The following is a 27111-nucleotide window of genomic DNA, read 5'->3' as shown; positions in this document are numbered from 1 at the left end:
ACAATCCTTTCTCAACCGGCTCAGGTGGCTGTCAGACTAAAATGACACCATCCGTACATCCTTGACACGCTACCCCAAGCTAATTGATGGCAAACAATGGTAACTGTCACCTGTGCACTAAGACAAAGAAAACACACTCGTGTCACCTGATGGGAGAGCTACCTGGCAACCGATGAACAAATGTGTTAGAAAGACGTTCCATTAAGGTAAGAGAGGGTACATCTCTGAAGAACATGCCTATTAACTTTGAGCTTAAGAGCGCTGCTGTTCACTGGGGAGCAGAAATAAATAAGGTAAAATGAGAATTTATTGATGTCTGGACAGTTACATGAATATTCAGGTTCTCTTACAAATAGATATTCCCACATGAGCTCCAAACTTCTGTGTAGGCTGCCCAATTACATTTCCACATCATGCAGCTGGATTTACAGCCAGGGAAGAGGTTATTAGTATTTGGAAGAGGACTTATGCTTACATGCCCTTCTGGAAGACACTGCGATACAACCAGAAGATAATGGCTGAAGTCATCCAGGCAGATGCCAAAGGTTACCATCAAACGTCCTGAAATACCAGGTGTAATTAACTGCATGCAGGAAAAGCTCCTGAAACATGTGCCTTTCCGAACAAAGCCGTTTTGTTACAAGTGAAATGGCGTCTTCTGGCACCTCTCTCAACTTCTCTGGCACCAACGTTTCAGGCAGCCCCTCTTGGGTCTTTCCAGACAATGAATGACTTATCCAACCTCAAATCTCATACCTTATCTTTCTTCCCTTCACCTCCCAACCCACTTACTCACTCACAGACAGTCAGTTACACAGCGAGTCGGGAAGATAATGTGAACAAGGAGTACCCTGGGAGAAATTCGGTACTGCCACTATGTGTTACGCCATCGCCCGTTTTGAACAGAGGAGGAGAGCAGTCAGAAAGGAGAAAGATGGAGCAGGTATGGAGAACCATTCCTGGAAGCTCTTACGGGAATGTCCCTCATCTCCGTTTTTGGAATAAAGTCTGATTTGGCCACAAAAACCCGTGTTGGAAAAAAAGATACTTGGTTCTCTAGCTCCTCGTTACTTATCCCTTAGTTGCCTCCTACCTGTACCTTGTTGACCCCAAAAGAGGTTTCCTCCCTTTTAGATGCTACCAAGACAACCCCGCCCACTCCACTTCCACACGGTTTCTAAAATCATTTCACAGAGAAGGCTTCTTGGAAACAGATACGGAGCACATACAGCCAATCCAATTTGTAACGCAATTTTCTCCTAGCCAACTCAAGGGCTTTTTACCAACCCTGAGCTCTCCCAAGAGACCGCTCGGTAAAATGGAGTCACAGCAGCCCTTTTGGGGAATTTAGGAACCACGGTTTGTAATGACCACTGGCCCTAGGCAAAAATGCACAGAAGAGGAATATGGTTTTGTTAGGACTCCAGAGAAGCCAAAGAACCCCCTTTCCCCCTTTTCTATACTTTGCCCACAAAGTGGACGATTTCCTCACTTCTCCTTCAGGTGCCCAGTATTACCTCCTAGATTACTCTCAGCGTAGACAGACTCTGATAAGTCATTGACATGTTACCAGGAATTATGCCCATTTATAACCTTTCTTAAGGAACTTAAAAGCTTTTCCCTACCCGTTGAATGGAGTGTTCAGTCTCGGGTTATATGAATTTCAAGCATCCTTATTGTTAGTTAGAAAGTGTATTTTGAGGAAGTAAGCATGCTTCCTAAGCTTAATCTTTCAAAATTTTCCTTTTCTCCTGGGCATTAATGTGTAAGTCTACAAGAGGCCCGAATCTTAGAAAACACACTCCTTGATATTTGAGGGTTTAAGCCTCTTCTCTTTTTAGGAAAAACAGACCTTGGTAGAATGTAACTGTGACAACTCTCTGTGATATCCTTGTCAGCCCTGGGCTCACCATAACCAGAACTGAGCCCTGCCTGTCTTCTGGCAGCTTCTTCCTAAGCGGTGGCCACATTACTGAGGGCTTAATTCCCACCGTGGCCCAAGGTTGTCTCTGCAGATAGCTGCTTACAATGGGAAGACTTTAACAGTAGTAACTCCACGGCGGAGCCCCTACCTTTGGGCTTCCGCAGACTATCTGGGGGAGGACAGGAGCGCTGGGTAACAGGCAGCACAGGTGGCATGGGTCCCTTCAAATGAAAGAGCTCTGCTGTGTGACCTGTTTTAAATATTGGGTCTTACGCGAATCTCTGCAAACCCAGGGGCTGGAAGACTACGCAGGTATTTGCTAAATCGAAAATACTATGGTGATCAAAAAACCTATGTGTACTGGCAGACTTTTAAAACAAAATGTGATCAGACATATGGAAGCCACAAGCTTCTTTGATTTCAGTCAGTCATTGACGAAGGTCCCAGATATAAGTGGAAAGCAGAATTTGGCAAACCTGTTGTGTAAAGGGCCAGAGACTAAATATTGCAGGCACTGCTAGCAACGGGCAATGTCCTCAATTCTGTGAGCAACTATTCTCACCTAAGAGCCAAGAGTCTTTTATACATTTTACATTTAAAAATCTTAAAAACATCCTTAGCTCTCAGGCCATGCAAAAACAGGAGGCAGGCGGGCCATATATGGCCCGTGGTATAATAAATTATCTGTTGCATGCTAACTCCTAAGAACCACCATGAAAAGACTGTGGAACTATTTTTGAAATATGGAAACTAAATTTGAGGGAAGCAAATAGTCAAGAATAGCTTTCTAGACACCTTAGGGTCTATTTTGAGATAAATTGCATGGCCTGGAGAGTCTATTTACAAAACGACATCAGGAAGGACCAAGGCTATGCCTCAGCAAGGCTGACACAATGATGGTGCAAAACTGCACTGATGGAGGCCATCAATCCTGCTTCTTCCTTCTGCCATCTACCCCACCCTCACCAACCCACTGCTGAGTAAGTTTGCTTCTCAACCCAGCGCCCTGGGACTCTGTATGACCAGCCCGTGCGTAGCAACTCTTCATAGCAACAACCACCAAAGAAGTCTAAGTCAGGGGCGCTTGGGTGGCTCAGTCGGTTAAGCGTCCGACTTCGGCTCAGGTCATGATCTCACAGTTTCTGGGGTTCAAGCCCCGCGTTGGGCTCTTTGCGGACAGCTCAGAGACCTAAGCCTGTGTCGGATTCTGCGTCCCCCTCTCTCTCTCCCTCTCCTCTGCTCCATGTCTCAACAATGAGTAAACTTAAAAAAAAAAAGTCTAAGTTAAAGATCTGGGGGTGCCTGGGTGGCTCAGCTGGTTAAGCGTCTGACTTCGGCTCAGGTCATGATCTCACGGCTCATGAGTTCGAGCCCCACCTCGGGCTCTGTGCTGACAGCTCAGGGCCTGGGGCCTGTTTTGGATTCTGTGTCTCCCTCTCTCTCTGCCCCTTCCCCACTCGTGCTCTGTCTCTGTCCCTCCAAAATAAACAAACGTTAAAAAAAATTATAAAGATCTGAAAACACGTCTCAAAATATGGGAGTTCTCAGTCCTCATCTTGACTTGAATTCTTCTCAAAAGGAACACTTTATCTTAGGACAGCGATTTCTGAACTTCAAGTGGTGGTACCCAGGACTATGAGGAATGGAGAGGAGGGGTTCTGGTCTCCATCACAGACATGGGCTCAGTCTAGGGCTCATTCTCTAAGTGTTTAAGCAAAGAGGATGGAAAAGAGAAAGGAACATATGCCAGCTACAGAGAGCATACCCCTTAATGCCTGTTTCAGTCCTAGGGAGCCACTATTCTCACCACCGATTTAGAGAAGAGGAGAAGTAACCTCCCCAGAGTGGAGAGCCAGGATTGGAGCTCACGTCTAGCTCCGTGTTCTTCCTGCCAGACCACATTACCTCTAAAACACAAACACAAACAGAAAACATACTACGTTTGAATTAAAACAATCAATACTTATCAAGACACAATTTTGACAGTGTGATTTCAGAGGCACTGCCGCCCAAGTGATGGGCTTCTGATTCCAATTTGCTTTTCTTTAGAGACCTACAGTGCATTTCCTTAACTCATAAAATGTTATGTGAAGCACCGAACAAATAAAAACATGAAGAACCGTATTTCAGTTTTCTTTTCATCTACTCAATATGCCGATCAAATTCCCAATCTGTTCAGGCTTCCATATTTTCCCTGTTTCTTAAATGGGACTGACGGGTAATTTCTGGCACCTTTTCCCTATCTGCTTGACAGAACTGTAACATATATTGTCCTCGGATCTGGATAAAAGCAACAACAAAAATTACTAATAGACGCTGAACACGTGCCATGTGCTAAGTACTATTGCAAGAGCTCTGTCATTTAATCCATCAACTGACCTCAGGAAGAGAGAAATAAATTTGAATTGGAGAAGTAACATGCCCACTTGTAAGCGTTCTATTTGAGCATAGATTGACTACATAGATGGTCAGAGGTATTATTAAAAAAAAAAAAAAACATGGCCAATGATAGGACTTAAGAAAAGAGAGACTAGGGGTGCCTGGGTGGCTTAGTTGGTTAAGCGTTTGATTCCTGATTTCATCTCAGGTCATGATCTCATGGTTCATGAGTTCGAGCCCCGCATCGGGCTCTGCGCTGACAGCATCAAGACTGCTCAGGATGCTCTCTCTCTCTCTCCCTCTCTCTCTCTCTCTCGGCCCCAACCCCTGATCGCACTCTATCTCTCAAAAGAAATAAATAAACTTTAAAAAGAAAAAAGAATAGATACTCAATATTGCCCATCCTTACATTTGTACAGATAAATATGACCCCAGACTGCCTTAGTACTTCAGAACTATGGACCTTAGATCGCTGCCTTACCAATCAGAACGTCTTCAGGGGCAGCTGACACATGACATTTTTCATGAGGTGCATCCCTGTCTCAGAAAAATGTGACAAGCATCCCTGTGGGCCAGTCTGAGGAGCAAGCTCCTATGCGTGCTGACGACAGCCTTTCCCCTTTTCCCTTGAATAGTGAACCAACAGCCCCTCCCCAAAGGCAGAAGCAGGACTTTCATGGAATCCCCAGGGAAAGGTTGCAGTGAAGATTGTAAAACTCGACTTCTTAGGGTGTGAGTGGGCGTTAACAGAGCTGCTGGACAGAGCAGAAGCCAAGACGGGAGCAGCTAAATTCACGGAGACCTGGGCTGGAGTTGAAGAGGTTGAGGCCGAGGCAGCCACTAGAAATGGTGTCATGAGCGTGAATGAAGCTAGCACAGCCTTGAAATGTAGTGGGAAAACTGAGTTAAGAGGCTAAGGAGGAAGCTGAAACTTCTGAGAAGTCAAGGCGGGCTGTTAAGGCGGCCTTGACGGTGTGAGTCATGGCCAGGGCGCCTGAGTGGGGCAGATCATTCTCTGACGGTATTAAGGAAGATACAATAAAAGCCAGCCTTCCGAGACACGGCTGTTGGTCACCTAGAACGAGTCGTTTCCACAACTACTCTCTTTATGCAGTGCCTGCAAGATGTTTTCTTCTTTTGTTAACAGTAAAACATGGCAAATAATGTCCAAGCTGATTCAGTAATGTCCTTCACTTTTGAGTTTTATGCTATTCACATTTATTTTCAGGGCTAAGACAAGTGTAAAGAAATGAACGCTCACTGCGACTACGAGCACCCGGAAAAGGCCCGCTTTCCTTTTTTCTTTATCCTTCACGGGAAAGAAACAGGTCTACCCGTTCCTCTCTTTCCTCGGAAGGTTCATTTGAAGCAGAAGGTCAGGACTTCAGACCCGGAAGTTGGGCCCAAGCCTTCCTCACTGCAAAGCTAATGAGCTCCTCATTCCAGGAATTCTATCCTGAATTCTCCGTCTTGCCCTCTGCATGCGTCTCCTAAGACCTATTTGTGGGTACACTTCGAAGTAAACACAACCTTTCCTTCTCACACCCATTTATATGCCAGCAAAATAACATGGAATGAGAAAAGAAGAAATAGTAGTATAAAGACAACCAAGACTTTGTTCGATGGGGATAAAGCCACAACCAACCCAGCGTCACGACTTTCCTTTCCTCCACGAGGTGTGGAATTATTTTTGCTCATCCACAAAAAATAATTTTACAGCAAAAACCTGTACGCCTTATAAAACTGAATAATTCAGCTTAATCTTGCGTGAAAAACTAACACCAATACAAGGGAGTAAGTGGATATGGAAAACGGAAGCACCAAATTAAGCAGCTTGCAAACATATAAAGTCATTAACATTAGCCTGCATACATACAAATGTGCCCTGTGCTGGCTGGGAATCAGAATTTTAATTTTCTTCAGTTGAGCAGTTACAAGATCTCACTCTTAATCAAAATATGAGTAATGCCATTGTAACAGTGGTGGGGGTGGGGGGAGACGAGCTTAATATCCACTGATAGATTTTCCTTAATGAGAAACAGAAATATATACTATGGGGCAATTTTTTTTTCCCACTATTTGATTCAGTTTTATTATCTTTGTAAGTATTTAGTCATAAGTTCCAGAGAAGCATTATTCTATTTATCATTGCAAATATATGGCATATCACCTACATGTTAAACTGTCTTTTGTGGACAGATTTCCATCACATGGTTTTCATGCGTAAATTTGAAGATTATTATTTTTTAAAGTTTCACCTTTACTGACATATAACTGATATATAAGACTGTAAGATATTTCCAACTGTACCTCGTGGTAATTTGGTATACTATCTATCTAGACCCTGTGAAAGGTTCTCTCCATTTAGTTAATGATGGGCAATTCTTATTGTAACTCCCACCAGTCAAAACTGAGATTATATTCTGCTATAACACTCCCGCATTTCATGATCCAGAGCAATAGTTTTCGAAGCGTTTTTCCTGGACAAGCAGGACCCAGTGTCGCCTGAGAGTTTGTTAAAAATCCCCAGCAGAAATTCAAATTCTTGGGACTAGCTCAGAGCTACTGAAACAGAAATTCTGGGGGTGGGGCTCAGAAATCTGTATTTTCACGGGTCGTCCAGGTGACCTAACGCACATAAACAGACTGGCTCAGGGCCAGGGAAGGTGAAATCTACAGGTTAATGCTGTCATTGCCTGCAACGGAGAAGAGAGAGGCTTGCTCCTACCGTTACGGATTTTCCAATCCAACTTGGTAGATAAACCACAGATGTGTGGGATGTTAAGAACAATACAAGAGTTTGACGAGCAGTCCAAGGCAATGTCAGAAGAGACGCGGAAAAGACACTGCCAAATGTTTCCCTTTAAATCACTTCTGTAACCCCAGTGTCCACCTCCTTCTGTCCACTGCTGGGTCCAAGTCGTTCTGTACCTTTTTCACCTCTGGTGAATTCTAAGCAAATCACTGCTTTTGAAGATCATGCAAGCAATATCTATTGCATTTTTTATAATGCTCTATGCCTGCTTTTATATAGATCATGTTATTTGATCTTTGCAATTCTGTAAAGTTTAACCCATTGGGAAATTCGTGTGTCAATTTAGAACTTCTAATAAAGTCCCTAAGTTAACAACCACTTTTTGAGAGTAGACTGTACGAGGCACTTTCCTATAAAAATATTTCTAGCCCCTACAATTCTGTAAGCTGTCCTGAGATAGCAAATATATTCAACCTAAGAATACAGAAAAGGTATTAAAACATATACCCTAAAATTACATTAAAATACAACATTAACCATTTCATGAAGTATGTTAAATCCTGCATGGATTTCATATGGTGCTATTTATTACAAAATGTGGTGATATTGTGGGCAGGAAGGCTTCATTTCCCCATAATAAGGGTGAGGGGAAGGGAATGACAATATAGGACTTCAAAATTCCTGCCCTAAAATAAGCCTATTTTTCCTTCAGTAATTCCCTATAATATCTGAGCATCACACTTCTATATCCTCCTAAAAAATCTAACGTTACATTCAAAATTTTAAAACTTCAAAAGAACTTTCAAGTTCCAAAACATGATCATTTTATATCTCAGTATTAGTGGTACCAATAAAATCCCACCATTCTTGCATATTTCCTTGTTCTAGGTGTATTAGTTCTCACTCGACGGGTGATTTCCATGGGACTCAAACACCTCAACCACACCGGCCTCTACGGTGTCTTTATGGCTCAGGCCATCGGCAAAGACCACGTTTTATTGAATCTGTAGTACAGTTTCGATCTGGAAGGAGCCATAAGCTTGGTGACCACCTATGGTACAGATGACCCGCCATACAGCATGCTTTGTTAGTGAACAGACTCTCAACCAAGAGCAGGCAGTGGTCCAGGCTGTCCATGGTGCTGCAGACTCGTTATTCATGCATTCCTCTGCTTCATGAGTTCATCGAGGAAGCTGACGAGACCTTCTTCACAGGCATTAAGCCTTGGAAGTGGCAGTCACCCCTTGATCTACTGGCTGTGAAATACTTCTCCCTCAGATTATCAGCTAAATTACCTAAAAGTATAGGCTAGCCTGAAGCATTATCTAGATATCTAGGGCACAGAACTTCTGAACAACAGGGCAGAAGAGGTGAGGGAGCCATCCTTGAGAATTGCTCATCACTGTCCCGGCCTTCCCATTAGGTCACAAGATTGCTCTCAGGTTGGCTCAGGATCGGGTCTAGGGACCCCGGGATTTTCAGGATAGTAGGCAAGTAAACACCTCAATTGAAAGTAGTCCTCAGCGTGAACTCAAGCAAGATTTTGGCTGCTTGAACCTGGAACGCTATTTCCTTCCACAGAAATAAAAGCCTTTTCTGGAAATCCTTTCCAATCACATTCTCTGGAAATGCTGTCTCAATAAGGGAAGCCAACATGTTAGGAGACTTGTAAGATTTGCAGGTGTGAGAACTGCCACCTTTCCTGTTCTTAGTGCTCTGCAAACCATCCCTCTCGGAATCTCACAGATGGTTGTTTACTAAGCCAGTACAAAGGTCCATTTCCAAATCATGACTTCTGCAAACTGAGTCCTCAGTCTTATGGCTTCTAGAAAATCCTGGTGCTCACTGCTGAACTGCTTCTGATCCTACATCCATACGTATTCAACAGGTTTCCCTCAAAATATTTTTCTGATACATCACTTTACTAGCACTTGGAATTGTAAGTGCTTAACAATCATTAAACAAATATTTCCTCGACTTTGTGTAACAGAACGTAAAAGGAAGGGCTCCGAGGGCTTTCACCATTTAGCCAAGTCTTTATCTTTGTCAAATTCCCTTCAAACTTAGGAGTTTACGCTAAACAAATCGATGAACAGCTTCAGTTTCCTTTGGCATTTTTCACTGTTTGGCTTCTTTCCACAGATCTGTAGTACAGGTTTGAAACTGGTAGGAACATGCACTCCTGGCACGTGCATTTCTAGCACTTTTTTTCAGGAAGGTTTAACATTTTCCTTGTGTGGTTTTCCCTCCTGCTTTGTTCTGCTCTGGGTTTGCTGTGTATTCAGCAAAACAGAAGACTTCATCAATTTTTCAAAAGAGCAAGAACAAAGGAAGTAAAGTAGGACCCGAGGGACACAGGCATGAAGGGAGAAGGAGGGGGCATAAACTTTCATGGCAGTGCACTAACTCCAGGAGCAAAATTCCAAGAACACGGTTCAAGCCGGATGGTCACCTGCCTGTTCCAAACGTCTCCAGAGTCACAGAAAATTCAAGTCAACAGAAGATGCTCTGTTGATACTATGGCAGCTCGGGTTCCTATGCCCATCACGGAAGCTTGCCCGCCACGGCTGGAGGCTCAAAGCTGGGAGCTCATAATCGTTTTGAAGACCACACACGGAAAAGTGTCAGGAGGAAGAAAAAAAAAAAAAGGAAATCTGTCTGGAGTGACGAAGCTGGTTCAACACAAATCTTTAAAAAAAAAAAACTTTAACCACACTCCCAGACATACAAAACACACATCAAGACAAACGTGCCTCCTCCGTTTGGAAAGTGAGCCATATCCTAGATGCCACACAGGGCAAAGGTACTATTGTTTTCCAAAGATAGAGACATCATGGCTTCCCAAACCCATTTCCAAGTTAAATGCAGTGAGACTAGCCCATTACCATCAACTCTCTATAGTGGATGTTGGGCCTGCTTTTCAATCGATTCTGGTTGGCTTCCACTCTTAACTATGGGGTCCCAGATCTTTACGAAGGTCATGGATTTATGGACTGAGGGACTAGGAATTGCTATGTAGCCTGTCATAAACTGGTTGCTAATTTAATGTGCTAGAATAAATGTTCCTATATCAAATATTTGGCAAATCAAACAGACATATGTGCAAACAAAAACGAGTCACGCTTTCTCATGTATATATCTAACACAAAATATTTATATGAGTTGATAACACTGTACTCTGGTGTATTTCATGTGTTTCTAGGTACCTGTAGCCGAAACGTCTGTAAGACTGGGTCTGCCCCTCAGATCTCCTAGGGTCTCAAATAGCAGAGGCTTTGTTTTCTCTAAGAGAAAGTACCCAGAGCAGCTGATAAAGGGCCACCAACAATGGGACAACATTAAGAATGTCCTGATGATGGACCCTCTCCAAGTATTTGCGTAACGCCCTTTGCCCTGAATTTGGATCAACTGAGAACTATCCAGTTAAGAAAAAGTCCTACAAACATGGCTTTTCCTAGCCTACAGTCATGCATCAGTAAGTTCTTAATTCTTTATGGCTTATGAGTACTTTCAAAAAGAAAAAGACCCCAGTTTTCTGCCAAAGCCTGGCTCCAGAATCAGATGGGGGTAGCTGTGGGACTTGTGATCCACAGATAATAGAAAATCCCCATTGTCTGGAAGGTGGGACTGGGGGAACTTTCGCTTTCATATTCATAGCATGACAGCAAGGGCTTTCCACGTGTGAGGGATGGCAACCAATTAGTTTGCACAGGTACATCATCATTACAGAGAGTGGAAAATGCACAAAAATCCAGGCAAACAAAGTAAACGGAAACAAATAACTTCCTTATTGCATATTAATCCTTTCTTATTTTTCCTTAGTAGATGAAAGTTTCCAAATACGGAGTCAGCTATCATTCAAACCCAGGCAGAAGGACGCCAGGCTGGGAGGGCCGTCTCATCCCCCCCCCCCCCCACACCGCCATCCCAGTGGTCCACAAACCATTCTTAAAGGGCGGCTTACTGATGTGAAATTCTTCTTAGAGACCTGGTGCTTCCTTTTGAAATGCAAACATGACAATAACTGTTCCATTAAGAAATCCACATGGAGCCTGTTACTTGCTTACAGCAGGGGGGGGGGGGGGCGGGGGGGGCACTTTTCCTTTGGGTCTAAGTCAAGTTAATAAATTTAAGATACCTGGGAGAGCTGGGTGCCCTGGACTTTTGGCAGATGTCCAGAACTAAAAGAGATAATGCATTATTTTACTGTGTTTCTTTATGAGAAGAAACAGCCTGCTGCCAGCTCAGCTCAGGAATCAGATGGGGAGCAGGGGTGGGGGGCAACGTGGAGCCCCTGGATAAGGCAAAATACAGACGATCTTAGGAGAATTCTTCTCATGTGAGCATTCCCTTCAACCAGAGGGAAGGGCCTGGGGGAGGACAGTGGCCGTGGCCTCGGCTGGCCCTGGTTACCTGGATAGAGGTCAGGCCCGGGCCCCGGGGAGCGTCCCACCGCACTGTCGGCAGCGGCATCTCGCGGGGAAGTGGCCGAGGGCAGGGGCTGCACGGTGAGGCAATCCGTGAGCAGGTCGGGATGTAGCTCTGTGCTGGACCGCAACTAGGAGAAGGAGAAAACAGAAGACAGATGAGAAAGGAAAGCCGTTCCTTGGAACACTTCCCCGCAAAGGCATCGTGCCCTAAGGTTCGATGCGATGCAATTCAGCGCACATATATTTATTAAATAGCAACAACCGTGGGTCAGCCATTGGGCTTAACAGAGAGTCAATAGGATGGTGACTTCTCCAGGGCTGATAACACCTGGCAGGTGATTCCGGAAAAGTACGCAGCTTAGAGGCAGATTTGACTTCGGTCTTTGATGTGTTTCTACTTCTGGGAACCCAGCTTCCAATTATATTTCCGTTTATTTGGTCTGTATCTTATCAGAACTTGTAGTGATAACAAAAACAGACTCAAGTATATTTGGTCCAGATTGGAAGGTGCTTTTAAAATAAAGAGGTATGACCAAGAAAATATCTCAGAAATAACTGAGAAACACCCATTGAAATTTGGTGCCTACAGATTTTACATGAGAAGAAAATACATAGGTTAAATTTTAAAATATTATGGAGCACGATTCAAAGGAAAACTAACGTCATTAGCAGCAATAAAAACCCAACAGTCAGTTGCACGTGCACGCACACACACACGCGCACACACACACACACACAAATAAGGCACCACAATTTAGATCTTCATTTAATCATAATAGCAAAATACTTCTTTACATATTAAAGAGTTATATGTTTAAAAAAAAAAAAAAGGCAGGGATGCCTGGGTGGCTCAGTCGATTAAGCCTCTGACTTCGGCTCAGGTCATGATCTCACAGTTTGTGAGTTTGAGCCCCATGTGGGGCTCTGTGCTGACAGTTCAGAGCCTGGAGCCTGCTTTGAATTCTGTGTCTCCCTTTCTCTGCCCTTCCCATGCTCACACTCTGTCTCTCGCTCTCAAAAATAAACATTAAAAAATTTTTTTTTAAATAAAGGCAAAAAAATCTAAGACTGAAGAATAGGTGAAAAATTATCTGATCTCTTTATGAAAAAGAATTCTGGGAGTGTAATTTGAATGGGGAAAAATCACAACAAGAAGTTTAGCTACAGGAAACATACAAACATCTGCTTCTATAAAGACATAAAACCTTAAAAATATAGAACTATATTTGTTACATATATTGAGAATAGCATCTTCCGTGTTTAAAGAGAGCATATGAATTCATTCATTTTGCCTTTATCAAGACAGAACTAAACCTTCAGATCTAGGGTTGGAGTACACTAACTCAGCCAACAAGTATTTATCGAGTGTCAGCTGCTCCTCTAGGCTCTGGGAATACTGGTATGGAGCTTCTCCTCTAGAGTGAACCCAGAAAATCCATGATGTCAGGGGGCACTGCTGCTGGGGAAGACCAATATACAGAGAAGGGAGACTGCGGATAGGAAGGACAGCGACCTTAGGTAGACAGCCTCTTGGAGAGGGCTCTGGAAAGGAGCCTGGGAAAGGGGGAGGGACTGAGCCCTGAAGATACGTCAGGGAAGAACCCACCGGCCCTGGGGTGCCTGGATCATCAGAGAAGAGGGAGACCGGGGCGGCACCAGCTTGGGTCTTGGAGAAGGGAAACAAGACAGAACCAGGGACATAAGTGGGGAGAGACAGAATATGTTTACTAGAGCAGGAAAGGGCCTTCCAGATCATTTAAGGCTCTTAAACATTCTCTAGTCCAGAAATTACCTAATGAGTGGGGCAGGAAGCACGCAGAGATTGCCTCACTGCGCAGCCCTTGATAGGAAGAAAACATTTAAAAAAGGAGAACTACCGGGGTGCCTGGGTGGCTCAGTCAGTTAAGCGTCTGACTGGCTCAGATCATGATCTTGCCATTCGTGAGTTCAAGCCTCGCTGTGGGCTCTGTGCTGATAGCTCAGAGCCTAGAGCCTGCTTCAGATTCTGTCTCTCTCTCTCTCTCTCTCTCTCTCTCTCTCTCTCTGCCCCTCCCCTGCTTGCACTCTCCCTCTCCCTCTCTCTCAAAAATAACTAAATAATAAAGTTTAACTGACTGAGCCACACAGGCGCCCCTCCTCTGTTTTGTTTGTTTGTTTAATCCTTTCCTCCGCTTTCCAAGTTTTCTACATTCCGATGATGAGTTAGAACTGGCTTGCACCCATCTAAGAGAGCTGTTCGTGTGTATCTTTCCCAAACCGTCCAGACAATGATGTCAAACTTTGAGCTTGAACTTGGTCAGGTTGAGAATATTTACACCATGGAAATTGGCAAATGCTACAAACTGGGCCTTTTTCATCTGGAGAGCTGGTTAACTACTACTCTGATCAGAAAGAAAACCAGACACGCACACAAAACATCAGTAAGTCGCTAGGCAGTAACTTCAGCATTCCTTGGACCTCAGCAAGCTTCATAAAGAGACAAACATATGTCCAGGTCTTAGTCCAAGAATATACAAATGGCATAGTGACCCCAAGTACAGAGAAAGAGCATTTAACACGTGTAGTGAACGAGACATAATTACATTATAATTTCCTCAGCTTTGCCACATTGGAATCTCTGACCAAGACCATCTGAATTAGTGGCTAACCCTCTTAGGGCTTTTGGAAGGTATGTTTGTTATTTTGGTACTAACCTAACACATGCTGCATAAGAAAAACTGGAAAAAAATCCAGGCTTCGAATGAGTTCTGGTGATCACTTTTAATTTACATTTCATCATTACAACGTGATCTGGGGCCCACATGTTCTATGAAGCATAGACATGAACATCTCTCCGCTTTCTATTACTCTAGGGTTTTGTAGTTATCGCTACCAATTCGGTCTTTCCAAAAAATTTCATGGCCATGGACACTCCCGGAGTCAAAGCAGGCAACTCTTCCTTAGCTTCAACACATACTCATGGTTGCTAAGAGTGTAATTCTGCATGACTTTGTGGGGAGAGTTAATTTGGTTTTCTCTGGGATTAGGCATGGTTCTAGAAAGTGCTTCTTAAATTGAACAAGCCTTGAGGAACTTATGTGTAATTTCCAAAGGAAGACCACATGCATAGAAACGCAGCAACGATACGTAAGGTTGGTATTATTCTCTCCCTTCTGGATTATTTAAGGCTCTTAAACGTTCTCTAGTCCAGGGATTATCTAATGGGTGAGGCAGGGGGGTATAGCACGAGCTCCTGGGAGGGCTGTCATTCTATATAAAAGTTTTATATTCGGAGTAAGAAACCCAACTATTTATATAAGACAAATTACACAATGTATATTTCAGCATCTTCTTAGTTGCCAGGAACATAAAGAAGATAGAAAGAGATTCTCCAGTGAGGGATGATGTCTAACTATGGTTCTCCAATCTGGGCGTGTGTGAGAACCACCTGTAGGCCCCACCATAGAGCTGTTGACGTATTAGGTCTGGGGTACATTTATAACAAGTCCCCAGGTGGTGATGACGCTGTTGGTCTAGGGACCAGGCTTTCACAACCATTGGTCTCTACGAATCCTGATGCGCGGAGCTGAGACCTTTCTGTTTAAGGGAAGAGGAAATGAGTTGTAGAAATAAGGAATCCTAAAAACCGAATTGTCTTTAAGACCCGCGCCTCACGTGACGGCTGCTTATTATGTCTCCCTTGAGACCACGTAACAAGCAATGGTTACATGAGGTGTGGGTCTTAAACACAATTCGGATTTTTATCTTCTTTCACGGGAGTAAAAAAAAAAAAAAGTTAAGAAAATTTTTCATTACATTCATAATCACCTATCCTTAGGAGATAGCAAAGAACTTGCCCTTTATGGAAACTTTATTGATCTTTACAGAAAGAAGTAGAATGTGACCCACTAATCATCAATTCGTCTACTTTAAAGGCCTGCTGTGTCTCATAACCAAGGGACCTCTATTTACGTCACAGAATGTGAAAGGCACTCCTGGAGTCGTTCAACTCCATTGCCCTAACCAACACCCCTTAGTTCCAGAGTGCCACTGCCTGTCTTGATCTTTCTCGTTCATTCGCTGGAAAAATATTTCTTGGGCCTCAACCACACGCCAGGCACCATTCTAGTGGCCTGACGTACATCAGCAATCGAAGCAGACAAACAGGCCTCCTGAGGAGTCCCCATTCTGGAGGCAGTGAATGGTAAACAAACTAACCAGATAAGTAAATCGAACAGAAGGTGGCAACTGCTATAGAAAAAACGAGAAAAGGGTAAGGGCAGCTGCACTGGGCCGGAATGGGAATGTAGGGGGACTGTAGCCTCACTGGGAAGATATATTCGAGTCTGAAGGAGCTCGGGAAATGAGCTAAGTGCCTATCAAGGGGAAGAGAGTTCTAGAAGGAGAGAAGTAGGCAGAGCACGGCCTTGCTGTCTGCAAATAGCCCATCTATCATGGCTGCTCCCTCCTCCTGCCTGGCCTTCCTCCCCCCAGTGTAACTTCTCCAAGCCCTGGTTTCCGGCTAGCTGCCTGAAGGAAGCCTCTCACGACCAGGCCGGCCCACACTGCCTCCCATGGTACAGGGACAGCTGCGGGACCTGCTTTCAACAATCCTGCGACTGGACATGTGTTTGGGGCTTTGTTTCCTGTTACGACTTCCATCTGCACAATCGTGTTACGAAGTCCGTGAGGACCTGGCTGACTGGCTGCCCTTTTACACTTTGGAAACTCTACAGCCGGCGTCGGGGCAGACCATTCGGTGAGGACTAGGTCTGTAAGAACGAGACACAACGCTTCGTCTAAAGGAGGTTATGATCTCTTGTGGTGTGTGCGTGTGTCTAGAAAATACGATGTGGCCATGTCTCAGTTACCCCTAATGATGGAGGATCTGGAAAGACACAGATGATCGTAATTGTAGCAGAAAGGCTGATGATGTTTGGCCCACATCCATCCCGCCCCCTGATCCCTTTGATTAGCCCTGTGCTGACCCCCTGCCCCAGTTTTGATGTCCCCATCCCCTGGTCTCCGTGTACTTTCTGGCCAACAGCTGGCAGACCACTCCCCACCCCAAACACACATATGAATGGCTGACGTGTGTTCCTTTGTCTCTCAGCGAGGCAAACTTTGAGTCATAATTTGTGCTCTAGAACCCCCTATGGGGCTCTAGAGCTCCTGCCTAGCCCCTTTCCCTTCCCCATCCCTGTTCCAGGTTCTCCCGGGAGCACTCCTTTAAGAACTCATGCACCCCAGCCCTTGGCCCACAGTCTGCTTCCAGGAGCACCCAACTTAGTAGACACCCCCAAATTCATCTGATTTGGTTCAGGAATGCACCAGCCCATCAGCAGCACTGAAAGAGGTTCAGATGCACACCTTTTCCTCCTCTCCAGTGCTTGCTCTGCCCACACCCTGGGGGTATGGTAAACTGATGATTACTGAAAGTGGGGTGTTCTGGGCCTTTACCATAAGGCTAAAAGTATGACCAGGGAGTCTAATTTACAAGAATACTCAGCATCCAAGGTGGCTCATGTGTCCCTGGGGCCAAACCTTTGTCTTACGCGTGACTTCCCACTGCAACCTGGCTAAGGGGCTCTCAGACTTGGCTTGACTCCTTACGGTAGTGGGCAACTTACGTCATCTTGGCAGGAAGCTTCAACTTTACACAGTGCTGATTGTCGGGAAGTATTATTATTGCAGATGGAGTCCTGATCCGGCTCTTAGTGACTTTTAGGAATGCATGCGTCTTTCTCTTCATGGAGAAAGGCTCGTGGACATACTAGGAAGAAAGGAGACATCTCTGCGTCTCAGAAACCAATCTGTGAGTCTTGGAGTATTAATGATCCTCATCTTCAACGACCCATTTTAGGGCTTAGTTTCTCAGCCTATCCAGGTGCAAGTAAACAAATTGGCTCCTTAGCTTCTGTGCAATCTCCCATTATGAAATATTTGTTCCAAATGATAGTTTTTCAACGTTAATAATGAAATCACCCATCAAGGCTTGACAAGGTTCCTACATTTGGAAACTTGAGCTGCTTCCCTAACAATGCAGGGATTTTTCCTAATATATAAAAACAAGGCACCGTCAATTGTGATTTGTATTTGTTTTTTGTTCAAGACTATTCTGTTAATGTTTATAAGCTCTCGAAACAAGAGACGGAAATTCTACTCCCGTCATTTTCTCATTTCAGATATGATTGAATAATCGTCCAAGATTAAGTGAGTCAAGTGGAAATAATTAGGAAAGGGAAAAAGGCCCAGATTCTCCAATTTTCAGTTCCATTACATTTTATTCCAAGAGCAAAGGCATTCTGTTGGTCTCAAGCGAGACATACTTCCAAAGAAAACGAGGCACAATCAAAGGCCTTTTGTTTTCCTGTTCTCCAATGAGCACAGTCTATCTGGGCTATGCATGTTTATGCATCACCTTATAGGGATTCCTTTGTTCTCCAGAAATCAAATGCCACCAAAATATGTTTCTGAAGAAACTCAGCCAGAAGGAAAGACAAGTAGGATTATTTTTCCAGAGGGTTAAGGTTTAGTACCAGAACATTCTCATCAAGCATTCTCTATGACGCTTTGAGCAATGTGGATCTTGGGGAATTAACTCATTGCCAAAAGCCTTAAAAATAATTACAACGAATTAACCTATTATATTAATTACAATTAATTTCCAGTTGGATCTAAAAACTCTCTCTCTAGGGGATTCCTCAGCACTGACATTTATGAAGTGGCTTTGGCCTATCATAGGTAATTAATCTCCAACAATCTGCTATCAAATTCGTTTCCTTCGGGAGTGACCAATTTACAAAAGCAAAAGAAATGATAGTGAAGACTTAGAAAAACAGAACTGGAAGAAACCTCTTTGGGAACATGAGGTATTGGCCAGTCAGGCACCTGAATTTCTGTAACCTATTTACTTAGCAGTGACACCAAAGGCCCAAAATTTTGTCCACGGCCGATTAACGAACATGCCGAACTATCCGAATAGATACACTTTGTAAGCGACGTAAAAAATCTGTCCCAGTATAGATACAAGAAAACTACTGGTTATTCAGTCAAAAATGGTGGTTGAGGGAAACTATTCACAGAAATAGAATTTCAGAGTAAAAAGGAACCAGGGTCCAATCTTCCTACGCATCTGCTCTGTGACTGTGCTGTCCAGGAGAGCTTGCTTCCATAATGGAAGTTCAGCTCTGTCCTAATAAGTAGCCACTAGTCACATGTGAGTAATGGGCACTTGAAATGTGGTTCGTGCAACCGAGGAACCAAATTTTAAGGTGATTTAACTTAATTTTAAGTAATTTAAATTTCAATGCATGGTATCGGAGTGCCCAGTGACAACACTGCACAGCACGGTGGCAGCCTGGCCTTTGTCTAAATGCCTCTGACAACTCATTTCCCTACAACTTGGGTTCAACGGGTCTGATCATTAGAAAGTTTTGCCTCCCATGGAACCGTGATCTGTCTCACTGCGATTCCCACTCACAGGGGCTCACCTCTCCCCTTCTCCCACAGACCTCACGGAGTCACTTGGCTCACTGTCTGCTTTATGGCTCTGTGAATATTTGAGAAGCCTCGAAATGCTGCAGTTATCACAGAATTTCAGCCCTGAGAGGGGCCGTGGTTTAGTGTGTCTGAACGTCTATAGATTTTATACGGGTAAGAGAATACGTACGCAGGAGGAGTTCGGTGTTTCAGTTTAGCAAACCGTGGTTCAGCTACTGTGGGGTCCTGGGCAGGTATATTCACTAGCCTGAGTGTAGTTTCCCTTCTATAAAATCAGGCTGATAGCACTGAGCTGTGTCAGTTGTAGATTCAGAGAGGACTTAATGCCTGACTCACAGAAGTCACTTACCTAAAATGTCAGTCCCTGCTCTCCCACACAGTGGATTATTCCACTCATCACCCCACTTACTCTCACCACCAGACCTAACTGGACGTGCAAACGTGTAAATGACATCCCAGTACTGATGGACTGAACTAGCTGTCTGACCAGGACAAACACATCCCGCGTTCTCGACTCTCCACTTTTATCCTTGCAGCCTAGAAGAATCAGTAGCTTTCAAAACTCCACGTTAGACACACTCTCTCTCTCTCATTCATTCATTCGGCACATTTACCGAGCCCTTACCATGCGTCCAAAACTATGATAGGTCTAGCAGATAAAGGAGTGTACAAGATAACTCAGCTCGGTGTCCTTGTGGAGTTGAGAGAATGGCTCAGATAAAACTTGCTACTAAGTAAAATCCCGACGTCTTTTCTCACATGGGAAGCTCTGTATTTCTGGGGGTCCTTTATATTCAGAAGCTGACTCTTCAAAGCCCTGTTGTCATTGGGGGGGAGGGGGGGACAGGATCTCTCGGCTGTATACTACGTGATTCTGTCGCTCAGCTGGCTGCTTCATTTCCTACTTCAGTGCCATTTGCAAACGGGATCAAAGTATTCGCTGGCACCAGAATTGATGTTAAAGCTCAGTCCCAGAGGGAGTTATCTCTGAAAAATAGCACATGCCCTACTGACATGAAGCCATTAACAGCCACTTACACAACAGCTTATCTGTGATACAGATCATGAAAGGTAAGAGTGTAGGCTCTGGACCCAGAATACCTGGGTTTGAGCTTCCGTGTCCTTACTTATGAAATGTTAGACAACAATAAACAAGTTGTTTCACATCTCTTTAGCTCGGTTTTCTCTGTAAGACGTGGCTAATGCCACATAATTTACACGGTTGTTGGTGGTAGGTTATCATGAGATAAGTATTTCACTAACACATGGTTTAGAGCATTCAATAATTTCTACTGTTTCTTTTTCCATTAATATCCAGTGTGGAAGCACCACAGCACTGTTTAACATGTATTTTATTTTTCTTTTTCTCCTATTGTTTTAGGTATTTCCCTCTCTGTCTTTTTGTATCATATGGGGGTCATATGGATCAAATTCAAATTTAAATTCAAATTCACAACTTCAAAGTTCAGTTCCCCCACCTACTGATGTGCGGCCTTTGGCACAATGTGTCACCTCAAAAGGCTTCAGTAGCATCCTCTGCAGAATGGGTGTGAGAACACCAACTCTATGTGGGGTTATTACAGTATGACATGAGGTGACCCACGGAAAGTGGCTCGCGTAACACATAGTTAACTTTCTTTTCCTCACTAGAAGCTATTACGGTTGTCGGGAGGGATTCCCTGGGGTCTCGTTTATCTTCAGAAGATAGAGTCTGGGGCCACGCGGTATCTGGATCGAGATGTTAGCGTAGTTTTCATGCACAAATATCACCCTGAAATTATTCTATCTCAGAAGAATACAGCTAGCTTTCATTCTCTTGGAAAAGTCTAAAGTGAATTAGAAATCAAAACCAACAAGACCTTTCCAGAACCCTGGTGGGGGGTGGAGGGGGGATTTCTACCTCTACATGTTGCACTTATGAGGTCGGTAGTACTCTCTAGAAATCCCGGGCAGAGGTGGGGGCGAGCTTTGAGAGGATGTTGAAATCAGAAAGGCAGGCAGCTTGGATTTTCTGTATCCCTACGTTTGTAAAAGCACCATTTTCTTCCTAAGTCAATATTATTCTAAAACTGACACCGAGAATCTTACGGTTTTTTTTTTTTTTCTGAGTGAAAAACGATATGCAAATGGACACAGTCTAAGGTGGATTCAAACTACATTAGGAGGAACATCGCAAAGGCAGAACGTGAAACCGAAGGGTGGATTGGGTATTTAAGACAATTAGAGAAGTAGTAATTAGGAATTTCACAGGTCACCAAAAAACATCCTCCTTCACCCTTCGGGGCCTGGTTGTGAGGTCCTGAAGATGAAGACCTTGTCCCTCCCACAGCTTCGTGACTCCCCCTGACAGCGGCTCCGTGCGCTAATGTGGCCACACACATGCTATCCTATCCAGCCAAGTGTAGCATTTTTCTTCCTAGTCAAGTGTCCTCCAAGTTTAATTAAAGCAGCCAGCTATCTAGCAATTACTTCCCCTGTCCGTCTTACCGCATCCGTATTGTCTCCCTTTGAATTGATTTCTGACTACAGCCCCTGCCTGTGCTACAGCTGAGCCAATGTGGGGAGAGACTAGCGGCAGAACTCATCCCCCCACCCCGCCTTTCACTGCATTAAAATGAATTGTCGGAAAAAGATTTAAAGCTGATTTCAACCAGTCTTTGGACCATTTTTAAAATGCCTGCTTGTAACAGTTGAAGGCTGTCATTTGCACGGAGAGGCCCTGCTGTCCGTTCTCCCACCGGAGCCGTGCTCCGCACTCGGGTTAATTTCCCCAAGCTCAGTGCTGACCGTGCCAGGCCCCCACCCGCAAAGCCCTGTGGGGTCCCTCCACCAAGCGTCACCTACAGCCCCGACCGTCGGCTCTGCCAGGCTGGCTCTCGCTTGGCCCTCGTGGCCCATGCCCCAGGCCCGCGAGCCACGTGGAGCCCAGACGCTCTCCTCCATACCGCTCGTCCACGTCTCCCACTGTACCTCCGGCCACGAGCCTCCTGTACCTGGAGTCCCCTTCGCGCCAGACTCTACAACCTGCAACACATCGTGCGTGCTCTCCGAGGCCCTCTTCCTTGAAGCGTCCCCGGGTCTTCCAATCCCAGAGTCACTTGTTCATTCTCAAGTGGCAAGGGCAATTTCTATCACCCTTGATGGGACTTGTAGTTTCCTACACTGTATAGTAACTTATTTATAAATTGTGTGTGTGTGTGTGTGTGTGTGTGTGTGTGTCTGTCATAGAAGACAAAAAGCTCCTTATAAACAGAACGTGTCTGTTTGCTCATGTAAGCTAAAATAGTGCTTCTTTCCACGTGAAAGGGACTCTGTAAATGTTTGGGGAGATGGGTCAACAATGAACAAATCAAAAAATGAATTAACAGGTGCTAAGAATTCGTTAATCCATGCTTATCCTTAAGAGCAGCCCCTAAAGACAGATAAAATCCTGTCTTCCCGAGATACAAAGGGAAAACGAGCGGAGCAGTTTAAGCACGCTGAGATGATCAACTAAGAATAAAACAGGAAGTAGCCAAGCGAAACCTTAACAGAAGTTAAAAAAATAGACACTTGGGAAGTTTATTTCCTCATACTGCTCAGTCCCTGGTCATGCCAGGTTTCACCAGATAACATGAGTCCTCTTTATCTACTGCCTCTTGGAATGTACAAACGAGCCGTCTTTCCAATTGGAAATGCTAGTTCCTTACCTTTTCCCTCCCTGTCTCTCATTCATCTGGAAGGGCTGGGAACAAATCCAAATTGCTACCTTTGCTTTTAAAGACTCGACATGTAGCACGTATCTGGGAAGCAGAAAACAGAAATTTTGAGCCGAGTGGGCCCCAGATACACCCTAGCCCCCTTGGTGACCACCTACGCAGGCAGGACAACAGCTTCTATCTTCTGACATCTGGCTGAGTGAGTGACCAGCCATGGCCCTGGTTCCCCTGGTCACCACACAGCCTAACATTCTTCCAGAGTCTTTTTCCCCCTGAGGTAATGTCGTCAACCTAAGAGCTCACCCATGGTGTTATTTTTGTCAATGCAGAGAAGTATTTTACTGAAAGTAATTGCCCCTCTCTCGTCCCAGGACCGTATGCCTTAGAGTGATCCATGAATCATGTGACCTTTGGCTCCTTTGGGGAAACGATGCTCTTCTCTCGAGTCATCAGAAAGAAGGCCTGGTTCAGAGAAGTTCTCTAGGGTGAAACCCCGGGCGGCAAGTGGAGTCTTCTAGAGGCTTCCTGTAGTCTCTACAGCTCCCGCCAAAGTGATTTCCATGTTCAGAATCTACCGTTCCTCCTTTGGACACCGACGATACTTGGTCTTTCGGCTTACCATCCATGAACTCTAATGAGCTCCAATCTCCTCTCAAAAAATTAACCCTGTCCCAGAAATCCAGACTAGACAGACGTAAGTCCAAGGGAAGCTTGGGGGTGGGGGATGACGAGGGCTGCCAACAGTGACTCGTGGTGCAAGGGTTCCATCTCAGACGCTCTGTCCTAGACTAGATCAGTCCTGTTGCTTCTGACAGAACGGGGAGAAAGAACACTGGGTCAAGACGAGGGATTAGAAGCAGGTCATTGCCAATGCTGCACGCACTCCTCTAAGCTAGACAGCACGGATGCCGTTTCTCTTCCCCACATGTCCTGTCATCTGGAGGCCTTAGCGTGGACACTTTTGTTCCCAAGGTCTACAAGGAGCTTCAAACTCGGCGGTCGGCCATGTCTATCTCCACTCTCACACACTCTCACATCTGTCTTCACGATGAGCGCCCCCTTGGGAAGATGCTATTCTTGGAAGTAATTTCACATTCTGACACTGCAGAAAGCTAGCACAAGCTACAGCTACTTCAGATCTCTGCAAAGAGCGCTGTGCACTGGTAACTTTTAGTCCACTAGAAATGGAGGCATCAAAGCACTACTCCGTATATGCTGAGAGAAGGAAAAGTGCCACGAAAAACATGTCTTCCTGCAGTCCCCAATAATTCTCCTGAGTAGAACGAGGAAAAACCGATGGGCTGTGGAGTCAAACAACCAACACCGGAAGCCAGTGGCGGGGGCATGTTTTGGGTCTGACTTTAAAGACAGAAAATCAGGTTATGTTCATTTGGTCAGAAATCAACAAGTCAGTGGTACCCCATGTAAAAGAAAATCTTAGAGACAAAACACGAGACGCTGAGAAAGAATAATTATCTCCCCTTCTAAGAACTCTGTTTTACTGTTCACAAAAACTAAATCCTGGGCTTTTCAGCAGAAACCCAAAAGTCTGTTGGCAATGGAAAAGCTCACGTCTCCGTAAAACTCCCAAAGCAATCAAACATCAAGGAAAGGAAGTATGTGACATATCGGTGACTTACTTTTCCCCCAGTGTTTTGAAGATCAAAAGAATATCTCTATTTGACCAACAGGACACTTTCCCCCGCCCCCACCCAGTCTCCAACCGCCCCACTGCGGGGGGGGGGGGGGAGAGACTAAGCAAATTCCTTGGTTTCTCAAGTCATTACCATGGGCTAAAATGACGTGACAATAACAGCAAACAGAGGTGCCGCCTACACCAACCCTCTCATCAGTTTCAAAGTATGTTTTGTTGGTTCTCATTGACGCCACTCAAAGGAACTGGTCACTCATGGTCTCGAAAGTTTGACAACAAATTGTGTGATTAAATTCCTTAAACACGTCTGTCCATTACTAATCCTCTTTTGCCAACATCCCTTTCAGAGAAAAATCACCGCTCCACGGTGCCTGATTTATATTTCATTTTGAGAACAGGAAGTAAAGGGATTAAAGTTAAGGATTAAAACACTTACTCTTTACTGCATTTTTGCTCCTCCCGAATGGCTTCCTGGTTGCTATGGCTACTGTTCACTGGTCCTTAGCCCTGAATGCACGTCTTTGCATTAATAAAATATTTTAAATGAGACTTCACGGAAAACAATAGGGAAAGTAGTTTAAGTTCAATTGCTCTTGAGAGAAAAAGCTAACATTTTTTAAGAATCTTTTTTTTTTCCTTTGTCTCTTTATTGGTATCCTCGAGAGTGAAGCTTGAGCTGGAAGACAGCACGGGGACAATCTGAAGACATGCAGTGTGAAATCAGAATTACGCGGCAGGGGCACAAGAAGGTTACTCTGAGATGGTGAGTTGGTCCTGACTTTACAGACCAGCGTTTGTAGGGAGATTAAGGATCCCTGGGAATTCCTCCAATGTTGCAACACCACAGAACGTTTTAAAGGCAAAAATGCACGTAAATGTGGTGTTGCAATTCCACATCGCAAATACCAGCCAGGAAATGAAAAGCTGAGGCGTTTACCGCCACAAAGTCAAGTTAGGCCTATCCGTGTACGTATCGCTGTTTTGTAACCGAAGTCACTGGCGTGCTTGGGGGGCAGCATCTGCACAGGAGTGTGGCCAAAGAGGTGACAGCCACGAGCGACATATGCCTCCGGGGCTGAAGGCGTCTGCACGTATAGAGCACACAGCTGATGCAGAGCTGGGTGTCGAGAAGGGAGGGTGACACTGACAAGTGAGCAAACACAACTGCGTTTGAGTTGCTCCTTTGAAAACACTCCCCTGACATTCGTTTTAGAATATACTGCCTACATTCCTTTCAAAAGCCAAGGAAAACTAAGGAGATGGAAAAGTAAAACTCCATTTTAAGATCTATTCTCAAAGCCCAAGAACAGGATAGACTCCAGGATAAAGTGGAATGACTTCTAATACACCACCCCATCTGTTTTTTCCCCCCGATGCTTGGTTTTTCTCTGCCTTGATATCGAGTAGTTTCAAACTATTCTTCTGCCCCCCAGAGACCCTACTGAAACTACCTCCCTGAGGTCCAAATACCCTCATCATTTCTCACTTCCTCCGATTCCACGTTCCTCACATAATATCCACAGAGGACAGACATAGATGCTACTTGAAAACACATAATTAAAGCCGTATTAATAGATTAATGGGAACAAAGGGACTGATACATTTCCTTTGCCATACAACAAAAGCAAATTTTATAGGGATCTTCCAGAGACAATCCCCTAACTGGAAAGAACAGTGTCATGGTGACCACTCTAAGCGTCGTAATACACAGGCTAGCGGTATGGATAATTTTAAGCAAAGGTGAGTAGCTCCCACATCATACCATAAGCTAAATGGTGCTGCCCATGGACAGGACTGTAGAATCTGAAACTAACCTGGATGGAAATGGTCAGAGTTCAATGCAGACCCACAAGGTAGAATCATGTCTTTCCCAACACCCGTGTTCCTTCTTTCCTGGCTTTGGTCTTTTCTTTTGGAAACCACTTTTATTTAGGGATAATCCTGAGGACTTGGGGTCATCCCAGGGCAGGCTGGGGTTCCTGTCTGTTGTTCTTGTGCATTTGCGATCAAGACGGGGCAGAAGGAACCTACCCTTCAGAGGCAATTCTCCATGAGTATCTCAGGTTTCTCCATGTGTTGGGAGCAGAGGAACTGGCTGTCTTTCTGAACTACCTCTTAAAGGACGTTTCTATACTAAACAGCTTTGGAAAACGGACTGGGGTAGTCTCTTCCTCCTGAGCAAAATGTCAAGCATGCTTTCATCCATTAGAAAGGATTTGGGTTCCCTGAGCTCAGAATTTCCCTCTGGTAACACAATCCACTGAAAGTGCCAGTGTTGCCTGGCCCTCTCTGTGTCACCTTGTGGGAACTGGGACTTAAGAAAGTGGCATGAGAAAATGATTGTACTCTGGCTACCGCTATGGCTATGAGTAATAAGCTCTCCTTTTGTCTCTGACCCAGGAGGTTCGTGTCTTCGGCCAACATCCATTAAACTACAGCAGGCTAACTTATTAGCTCACACCTAGAGTCAAATCTCAGACCCTTGATACTTGATAGCTCCTGACAAGCACAGAACCATCCCTAGATGTGCAAAATACTTTTGCCTAGAATATTTTTATAATCAATGTGAGTCACTCCAAGTCAGTCTACATCACATTAGCGGTCCAATCTCAAGTGATTCAGCTAAAGAAATGTTACACTGGGCATCTGCTCACCAGGACACTCTAGTGGAATTAGGGGTGCCTGTAGGGCTCCAGAATGATCCCACAGTCATGTGTCCCAGGGCTCATTAAGGCACGTGTGTGATCCCACGTATGAGGTAGAGGGTGGGACAGAGCCCCGAACGAGAA

The 27111-nt window shown here is 44.6% G+C and overlaps 1 protein-coding gene across 6 annotated transcripts in view; it reads right to left on the bottom strand.

Annotated features, from left to right (window-relative positions):
• GLIS3 (GLIS family zinc finger 3) overlaps window positions 1–27111 on the bottom strand; it is a 544141-nt gene that overhangs the window by 55932 nt on the left and 461098 nt on the right. For all 6 annotated transcript variants that reach the window (XM_042964562.1, XM_042964563.1, XM_042964561.1 and 3 more), the window contains one exon: window positions 11472–11616. In XM_042964562.1, coding sequence (XP_042820496.1) covers window positions 11472–11616 — 145 coding nt within the window. The remainder of the gene's footprint in view (window positions 1–11471; window positions 11617–27111) is intronic.

The sequence above is a fragment of the Panthera tigris genome, chromosome D4 (assembly GCF_018350195.1).
Source record: "Panthera tigris isolate Pti1 chromosome D4, P.tigris_Pti1_mat1.1, whole genome shotgun sequence".
Taxonomy (NCBI): Eukaryota; Metazoa; Chordata; class Mammalia; order Carnivora; family Felidae; genus Panthera; species Panthera tigris.
This window is presented reverse-complemented; position numbering and strand designations above follow the sequence as displayed.